This window comes from Chaetodon trifascialis, chromosome 10, assembly GCF_039877785.1.
Source record: "Chaetodon trifascialis isolate fChaTrf1 chromosome 10, fChaTrf1.hap1, whole genome shotgun sequence".
NCBI lineage: Eukaryota > Metazoa > Chordata > Actinopteri > Chaetodontiformes > Chaetodontidae > Chaetodon > Chaetodon trifascialis.
Window position 1 is genome coordinate 12,821,378 of NC_092065.1, and position 10,573 is coordinate 12,831,950.

The window sequence follows — 10,573 nt, forward strand, 5'->3', positions numbered from 1 at the left end:
ACACACATTCACAGCCCACAGACAGCAAATTGCTTCTCTCATTCCCCACCACGCCCTGCCTTCGTTCTCAGCCACCTGCAAAACAAACTGTGCTGGAAATTTCACTACAAATTACCCTGTGTCTGCCAAATCCCCCCGGGAGCAGAGGAAATCAAAACCCTGGATCTCCCTGCCCCCACAGACACAGACTTCAGCCTCACTCACACAGAAATCATGTAGATTGTATTTTTTGTTTCTACTTCAAATATATATATATATATATACATTTTTAATGTATATAATGTATTGTAAGATTTTTTGTTGACTGAAGTTCAAAGGTTAAAAGTACCGTTAACCATTGCTGATTTGAAAGAAAGTGTCTGAGGGGACAAATAGATGAAAGCATGTGAAAGTTCCCACTTCACTTTTGTCCACACGCTGCCATGAACAGCCCGCACTTCTGTGGGCTTCAGGTCAACATGACTTTGTGAAACTAAGCCTCCGTTCCCACCAAGAAAGAGTGAAAACTGAGACCTGCTTCGCTTCAGGGGAAAATCAAAGGAAGGCACATACCTTAGCAGTGAATAATGATCAACAGCATGCAGCAAGCAGCGCTGACATTGTAAGGGCCACAGTGCCTCCTGGTGACGTCTCTGCAGAGCTGCAGACAGACATGCATGTCAGAGAGAGAGAGTGAGTCAGTGGCCGATGTGCTAGAGAGATGAGTGTTGAAAGCTCCTTGGAAAAAGGATTAGGGCTGTTTATGTTGGCCAAGTGGCCCGCTGCCAGCTGCTCAAGTGTGCAAACTTCTTAAAGCTGCAGAGCTTCAGGTTGCTCGTGAATCTTTTACCCTCCTCCCAAGACTGTGTGGATGGTTGTGCTTTGTTCAAGGGGAAAGCCCCCTCCACCTCAGCACCCTCCTCCATAAGAACACACTCTACCCCCAAAAAATGTGCGGGATTCAAGACCTTTTTGTGCCACCACCCCCAAAAGCACACCCACACACAGAGTGTACATAAAGGAAATACATTTATTTTCAGGCACTTAATGAATTAATTAGAAAAAAAGCCTCATCACATTTAAGTCAAATGCTGTGCAGGCAGATTTTAGTCATTTTAAAATCTGACAGCAATACTCATCAGGCACACCATATTCGAATTGTTGAACGTAAGAATCTGATCATATTAAGTAAATCTGTCCTCTACAGGAGCAGACTTGATGCGGATTTCATCAAATAAAGAAAGGCAGGGAGCAGAAGTGTCCAGGTTGGAGGTAAAAGAAAAAAGGGAGATAGGATAAGACTCAGCCCTGGAGCTGGCAGGATGCCAGAGCTCTGCGGCCTGGAGCTAGATCAGAGCAGGGTTCGTGAGCTGTAGTTATGGGATGAGGGTCTCAGGTCATGTAATAATAAAAGGCAGAGAGCCTCTGCAGCGATACAGCCAAACTGCAACTTTTGTTCTCTGGTCTCAGAAAAGACTAATACAGCTTGCTTTTCACTACTCTTTGATGTGGAGGACTTTTATGTGCATATTCAATGGTTGTAAGGAATTCTTACATATTCACAAACTTTCTGATCTATTTCCCTTCCTTTTAAGTTGCTGCAGCCGTTAAAATGTCCCATTAAGATGTGGATTGGAGTGTTTTTTGGCTTGAACGGTCTGGTACAAACAGTTTGGACAGCAGTGTTTGGGTATGTCATTTTACAACCAAAATATCCAGGTTCAGATCCGATTACAATGTGCATCCAGGGTCTAGACACTGAATTTCCTTTTAGCTTTAGCAGTGTTGACCTTGTGCTTTGACTTCTGCATGGAGGGGGAAAGCAAAACAATTCGACTGCAGTGTCCAAGGCTGTTTGAATATTTACTGGAAACAACTTTTTAGTTAAGTTCACCCTTTCACTTGAAAGGATAGAGAGCTAATAAGTTATGTAGACTTTGTTTTCTCTCAATGCCAAATCAAACAAGAATTAGAAAACTGGCATCAATTTAGAAGCTTTGTGTGATGTTTGGGTCAACTTAAGCACATGTTTCAAAATCTGTCATTTCCTGTGTATGTGACATTTGTGTAGTTCAGATTTTACTGTAAATACAGAGGAATTCTGTCCAAATTGGCAAATTAACTCTTCGAGAAGTACCTCCATCCTTGGAGCTGGTGAGGGATTTTATGACACACCCCTGACTGAAGGCAGCAAACTCAGACTCTCTTGAAGGTGCTTCAGTTAGCTACTGATTGCATGTTTGGTCCACTCAGACAATGCTGTGTACCTGGCCTTGTTTATCAACATCAAGAAACATTATCACAATCATTTGTAATCAAAGATCAATGTATCAAACCATATAATCATCCCACAGGCAGTTTTCCTCAGGAGCTGTCAAGTGATAAGGTTGTCTGACTCCATCCCTGCCAACAACACACACCACAAAAACACTTAGTGTATGCTACCATCTTTTGGTAAGAGTGTGTATTGCAACTAATCAAAAATATTCTTATGTGTATTAATACATGCTGCCAAAGACATAATACAGCCACAATATATGCATGTATATGTAGTTGTTGTCAGATGCTGTCGGTAATGAGTTGTCTTCCCAGTGAACTGTCTGTGAGGATAATGCTAATTCAGATTAAAAAAAAAAAAAAGGTGTTATATAATAATCTTGGGAGGAAAAAACATCACAAAAGATAAGACAACATGTGAATACTTTAGAGACACATTCACTCTATAGAGATTGTATTCATATAGGAACATGCTGATTAGAAACATTCTTGCACATCCAACCGGTCAATGTTTACATCTAAAAATGGTTTACAAACTGGCATAAACGTTTGAAAACTATGTCAACAAAATCATTTTTCCAGTTATGTGAAATATTTAGACTTAAAAAAGTGCATTAGATAAGCCACACAAATTCACCACCTGCTCACGGTGAACTCAAGCACCCATACGACAATGCCAGATAGAGTGCGTAATCCTACATAAACCTGACAATGAAGGTCTAAGGCACTTTGCTGTATCTCACAGCTCATTCGGGGAACTTGATGGGTAAATGTCATTTTGAGTATGTAATATCTCGTATTTTACAGATTGCAAGGTGTCAAACACAGACAATTTAACAGGATAAAATATACTGCATCCAATTCTTGCTGTAAACACAATTTACACTTTTGGCGCTGTATTCAGACCCACCGAGAAGGCACGAGGTGTAAGGCAATAACTTAATGAACACACAGACAAAAAATAAGTTACATCAAACATGGCACACAAATAATGCTCAAACCCAGGGCAATCAATCACAGTTCAACCTCAGAGTTTCGGTGACATACTAACACTGATATGATGTCACTTGGTGTCTTAGACAGACAACAGGCACTGGTAAAAAGGCAGATTGTGGTAAAGGCGGCAAAGAAATGCTTACAGACCCGTTGCACCAGCTATACATGAGTTCTCTCTTCAGTTAGAGTGCAAACCCCACATTTAACAATACATTGAAACTATCTATTTTGATAATAAAGCTGCGCTAATGTTTGGTTGCACCTTAGAGACGCAAGAATCATCTTAACTACTCTGGTAAAGTCCAAACTGACCAAAATATTGTGGCAGAAAATGACATTTTCTTCCTGTGGTGAATCAGCACTACTCTTAATGCAGTGTTTGTTACTCTGTTGTCTCTCCTGCCCAATAGTCTTTGTGCACTTTGCTGGGCCAAAGTGAAGAGGCTAAAAATAGCTCACCTTAAACTCGCCAAAAAGGTATGTTAACAGGACAAAGCTTTATGATTAGATGATAACAATACAACTTAAATCTACAGCTCATGTAAAATAAGTGACACTGAGTGGTGAAGCCATCAGCTACAACACAGGGGTAATACAATGGTACCCTTTTAAGTGGAAGATAAAATTGTAATGTTATGACAAACTCATCATGAAAAGCATTATAAATTCATAGTTGTTTATAGTGTTTAACATCAAATTTAGTAAAGTTACCAGCTTCGCTAGCCCAATAACACAGTGTAATGCTATGTTTACGTTAGCGTACTGTTACAGGAGCAGCGTGTAGACCATCATGGAGAATGCTGCAGACAGAAAACAGCCTGTATGATTTGCTCCTCCTCATCCTCCACCTTTCAAAACGATGCACCGTGCCAGCCACTATTTTGCAGAGGACTTTACACCTCCTCAGGGTTAAGTATAAAATGACCTTGTAACTTACGCCTATGTTACGTTTTCAGTTGGTGCAACCCTTAAAATGTTAGCAGCATGTTGAGTCCCCCTTAACTTAGAAATTACACTCAAACTAGACTACATCTAAGCGTAACACATAGCTGGTGCAACCTACTGGTGATATTTGCATAACCATTTAATACATCAAATATAGTACCTGATGAACTGCAATCCCAAAAAACATCAAAAGCAAAGGATAAACAGTGAGTAATATTTCGGTAAATGGTGCTCTATGACAGCTGCCTGATCAAATGTTGGCATCAGAAATTGGCACAAAAATTACGACAGTGTGCAGCCATTTCACTTCAAGACAATCTCTGAAGTATTTACCTCAAGCGTCACAGTAATAGTATAAAATAAAAGGTAAAATTCACTGGTGGAAAGTAGACACCTGGTGGTATTGCACTGAGATGTTAATAAAATTAGCTTCATCTTGATCGTCACCTACTTCTGCGACCACCAACCCAACAGTCAATGATTCTGGTTTTCTGACACTCAACTCTGCACTATCCTGGTTCTTGAAAATGCTCCAGTCCTCTTTTACCAAGGCCTGGCCCTGAGGTGTTTGAAGAGGTGATGGATGACTGTATAGCGCCACTACTATCAGTCGGTGAAACTGCTCCATTATCTTTTGTTTTAAAATAAATTACATAAAATAATGGCAGAACGATGCCTATCAGGAGCATGGCAACTACAGCGTTCCACCAGTGGATGCCCCAGTCTGCACCGTGACTGGTCAGGCGGTGTCCTCTGAAACCGAACCTTCGCTGTTTCTCTGAGTTATCCAAAAAATCCTCATCTTGATCGTTCGTGGTCTGAATCAGTTTCTCAATATCGTGGTCCACCTCCATTAGAAAGTCTGTGACCTCCTGTAGATGTGGTTGGGCCCCGGCTCTGTCCTGAGTCATCACTGGTGTGGGAGATGAATGTGGCATTTCTTCTTGAGGGTCACTTAGGTCTGTGTAACTCTCTGTTAAAAAGCTGTGCTTCTGAACTGGTATTTTGATTGATTTCAGTGCAAATAAATCTTGTTCCTGCATAAGGTTGTTCACCCGCTTTATATCTGCGACCTGTTGGTAGAAACAGAATGAAGGTACATAAAAGTCAAAACTTAGTATGCCACTGAAGAGATCTAAACACCAGAAATTATTAAAACAAAACTTCAGTGCCTGTCAAAATGATTTACCTTGCAGCCATACTGCAATGCAAGCTTGTTGAGATTGTCACCATCTAACACCTCCCGCTCCAACAGCTGGACATTCCTCAGCCTGTCCTGGTCCTGGTAAACCCGCGGCCTCATCTCCATGACACTGAGCTCTTCATCATCCGAATATACAGTAGACTCATTCGGCCTCCTCTTGAACATGTAAACCTGGCCATCTGCACTGGCATGGACGTCCACTGGGGCCTGGAAAGCCCGTGGACTGTGCTCCCCTCGCCGCATAATGAAGCACCAGCCTGTGAGGAACATCCCAAGTACAACATTACAGTAAAGATACAACTAAAAATCACAACTCAGATTTGTATGTATGTAACAGACTTCTTCATACACACATCTGACTAGCCTCTGCTCCACTGCCTTGTGGCATTTTCTCATAGAGGTTTTTTTTTTTTTAACATCTTGACCCAAGAGTAAAATTGAACCACCTAAGAAATCAAGATTAATAAATCAAGATAAAATCACGGTTTTATTAGCATTCAACAATACGTCAGGGCCTCACAGGAGGCAATGATTGTTGTACCCCTGCTATTAATGATTATTTTCATTTTCAATTAATCTGTCAACTATTTTCTTGTGTAATTGTTTAGTTGTGTCTATAAAATATCAAAAAATGGTAAATAAATTTCCATCTGTGTTTCATCAGTGCTTCATAATTGGCTATGAATATTAATATGTGACAAGTTATCGATTAATTAATTGCTGCAGGTCTAAACTGCTGAATTCTAAAATGTCATCTCTCTTGTCACAATGGGAATCCAACAACTGTAACACAAGTTAAACCGTAAACTGAACTACAGTTGGCGGTCATAAAGAGCTCAACAAGATGTCTATAGAGTGCAGAGTAGGCTCATGTGTCAACATTTTGCATATTTCTGAACATTTTTACTTTCTGAAATATCATGGGTAAACCCACAAGGTGTTGCACTGTCACCAGAGACTGAACAGTGTTACATTACTTATAGCCTTACAAGATCATTTCCTTCCTTGACAATTGTCACAATTCATGAATTGTGAAAACATAACAACACCGTATCTTTGGGTTTCACATGACCACATATCTACTCTGACTGGTTGTTTTGCGCTCGCACCGCAGACAAACCGCACCAGAGTTCACTTGCGGGCCGATGGATCCTTTTAAGTCTCGGGGTGGTTGTTTTGTCCCAGTCTGAATTGCAGCCTTCACGCCTTATTAGTAATCTAATTAAACGAACCAAAGCAAACAGAACAACGCACAAGATTAAACCACACCTAAAAGTGACAGCACCTTAATCACTGTACTTAATGTTTGAAACACTAACAGAAGGGAACGTCATTTTACTGACAATACAAGTTAGTTACAGCTACTCTTCAACGGTTCAGTGGTTCATCATAAACCTGCCTATGCGACTCGAAATCCAAACTGAAACATTCAATGTCATCTAATCTGACATTTACGAATTTATTCCATCCAACAGGTAATACTGACGCCATAATTTTCACAGTTCTGTAACGTTATTTACAACTTGCCAGTGTATGAAGCTCACAGGGAACACTTGAGGGCAGCACTATCGTTAGCTAACAAGCTAAGAGCAGCTACTGCTAGCTGGTTAGCTTTAGCTTTTGAAGTTCAGCGTGTTCTCCCAGCGAACGGCCCCGTGGCAGAGAGCGAGTCGGCCAACTGTTTCACCTTAGCGACAGTTACAGTTAGCTAGCTCGTGTGACCGAAACAACGTGGAAAAATACGAAGTTACTTAGAGGAAAAGCAGTTTCACAGACGTTTCATGCTGAGACTGACACTGTCCCCATGTAGTTACCTTATCCAAATGCTTTGGCAGCAGTAATGCACGCCTCCGCTTTCCCACTGCAGTCCTCCGCTATTCGACTTGCTAACATTACAACTGCAACTGGTGGCACGAGCTCCTGGAAGAGCCCACTTCTGTTTTTCACCCTTTTAAAATAAATGGCCACAAGAGACGCACTACCGCCACCTACTGATGTGGAATGTGACAACATTGACAATCATTTTTATTTCCAAAGAAACTCTCCCCAAAACTTAAGCGATTCAGTGATTATATCTCTGTCTTGTTGTCCTTGTATTGCATTGATTCTTCTTATTGTTGTTGTTGTTGTTGTTGTTGATGTTGTTGTTGATGATGATGTTATTCTTTTTTTTAAATATTGATATGACCTATGAGTCTGAAATGAAGTTGAATTGATATTTGTGGTGCTAATTATCATTATCACGATTAGCATTATTTTCAAATTGTTGTTGTACTGTTGTTTTTGTTGTGGCCATCTACACAGTGCAACTATCCTGTACAATTATATATATATTTTATTATATATAAAATTATATATATTTTATACTACTTCTACTGCTACATATTTTCTATTGTGCCACAGTGTCCTTCTCAAGGTAATACTATGTTTATACTCTTTTTGTATATAATGTACATATATAGTTGATTTTATTTTGGATTATTTTTTAGTCTCCTTTTTATTCTTGCTGTCTGTAACAATGAAATTCCCCTGGCCTGGGATCAATAAAGACGACGACGACGACGACGACGACCAAAAGAGGTCTGAGAAAGGTCAGGGCTGTGGTCGTTCCTTCTTTGACCACTAGGTGGGACTATTGATCTGTCATATCACTTGGCATTTGTTTCCAACCGCTTGTCTTGCTCATCAGATGTGACTGATGCAGAGGTTTTTCTGGCATTAGGCAAACCACCTTTTTCATTCCATTCTATTATTGATTGTTGTTGTTGACTTGTGTGGAATATTTAGTTTGGTAAATTATCTGAAAATATTACAGCGATGGTTCCTTGCCTTGCGGCACCACAAAAACTGAGTATCATATTTAGTAACCATAATGTATATAAGCAATATGCAAGAAAAACTCAAAAGATAGCTGCAATCTGTCCCACATCCTGTATGGCAAGTACTATCAGGAGGAAAGACATGTGCTCCACAGCATATCCAATCAATAAAAATCAATTAGTCAGCTCAATTATAGCAAGAGGGTGAGCTAAAACCATGGTCAGCATGATAAGGCTCTATACAGCTCCGTCCATGTTTCTGACATATTAATCTGTCCTGTGTACACTACCAGTTCCACCCCGTGAAGAACTTTGACCAATTAAATTTTCCCCACAATAGTCTGAAGTTTATCCAGGAGTAACTTCAGGAGTAAAGGTCCAGCTCATGAGGATTTGGAGGATTATGGCTTTGAGACATTCTACCTGAGAAATGACTGATTGAGGACCAGAGCAACTGCCTTAACAATCTTGAGCAAACCATGAGCTACTCATTCTTTGATTTATTTAATTCAGTGTTTTGCAAAAACTACGTAACAATCCTGCCATTCAGTAGAGACTGATGTAATCCAACTGAAATTATTTTCAGACTTTTAGTTGATCCTGCACCTCAGGTGATCCTGGTACGTCCACGATTATCCAGTTTATTACTAACACACAATGTTTTCATGTATTAAACACATCAGGGGGCATTACTGATCACAGTAACTCTACAAATCACATATTTATGAGCCATCAGGGCTACATATACTTAAAGGTGCCTGTGATTTCTTTTTCCCTGAAACTGTGCTCTCAAATCCAGTGTTATGAAGGTACGAACCATCCATCCATCCATTGTCTATGCAAGGCAACACACACACACACACACAGACACACACACACACACACACACACACACACACACACACACACACACACACACACACACACACATATATATATATATATAGACATACAATCATTAGGTTAGAGTCACCAATTAACCTAATGACCATGTTTTTGGTCTGTGGGAGGATGCCGGAGTGCCCGGAGAGAACCCACGAGAACTTGCAAACTTCACACAGAAAGGCCCCGCCCGACCCGGGGTCGAACCGGCGACCTTCTTGCTGTGAGGCACGCGCACTACCTGCTGTTCCACCGTGCCACAAATACGAACCAGTAGATTGAAATAGATTCAAAATAGTTTAAGTAAAATCCAAACATTGAGGCTAATTTGATAAACAATGAACACCTTTACTGTGAATCTAGGCAACAAATAAATGCCCTACTATAATAAGCGTTCAAAAAAGAAAGTTACAATTATCAAAGCCATCACCACTGATTTTCAATTTCTCTTGTCCAGACATAATTTACTCTATATATTTTAAGCACAAACTTTATGCATGGGTAAATATATGTAGCTACGCCAACTGTAATAATTATGAATAATTTTGATTCCTCTGCTCGTGCGCCCTGTGGTCCATCTCATTGGTTGGAACGTGATAAATGTCCTGCCCACAAGGAACCGTGATTGGTCGAATCTGTGCCGCCCGCATTAATTTGAATGAACATAGCCGTTGGAACGCTGTTAATCCTTCCATGAGATGTAGGAACGTAGTTTACAAAATGACTGCTGGGGCTTATTATGAATATTAGACCGAAATGACAACTGTTGGGCTGCGTGTCTGAAAGGGGCTTAAGGCAAGGCCTAACTCAGGCTACTCACTTCCGCCTTGCTATCAAGTCCAGTTGAACGCACCAGTATGCGGTAACACGGTCCCGCACACGACAGAGTTCACCTCAGTGCGTGGAACCATCATGGTAAGCAAATTGTGACGTTACGTTAATGGTTGTTATGTCTGCACAAGATGGTCCAGAGTCATTACATGTTACATAAAAACACCAGCTTCAATTCTGTCAAAACACTAGAAATATAATATATAACTTCAGCGTTAGCTAACTAAACTCAAATATGGAAGAACGTTATCTTAACTTAACCTAGCCTAGCTTAAATGATCTCAAGATTAGCTCAAAAACATTAGTTTAAATGTAGCTAAAAAACAATTATACTTTACTGTTGTTAGCTTAGCTGTGTTACAGGTACTTGTGTCATTGTGGCAAGTTTGCTGAAGTTTCTTATGTATTGAGTAGAGATGTACTGAAAACATTTTTTTCCTCATGTAGACAGATAACGTCAAACATGATTTTGACATGATTATGTTTAGATTTTGGTTCCTTGCAGTGCTGACACGGCTACAACAGCGTTAAGACTTCCCTGCAGATTTTATGACTTTTACCATACTGCTGATAAGAGAAGAAGAAGAGACGTACTTTTACTATCACACATAAACATGCACACACTATATGCATACACGCC

General features: G+C 40.2%; 1 protein-coding gene across 1 annotated transcript; it reads right to left on the reverse strand.

Annotated features, from left to right (window-relative positions):
- Nucleotides 1-990: 990 nt before the first annotated feature.
- On the reverse strand, nt 991-7,332 carry lysmd4 (LysM, putative peptidoglycan-binding, domain containing 4). The gene is made up of 3 exons (XM_070972284.1): nt 7,216-7,332; nt 5,387-5,658; nt 991-5,270 (listed from the first exon to the last, which is right to left on the reverse strand). The coding sequence occupies exons 2-3, from the start codon at nt 5,642-5,644 to the stop codon at nt 4,707-4,709; spliced, it is 822 nt and encodes a 273-aa protein (XP_070828385.1). The 5' UTR covers nt 5,645-5,658; nt 7,216-7,332; the 3' UTR covers nt 991-4,706.
- Between the last annotated feature and the right edge of the window lie 3,241 nt (nt 7,333-10,573).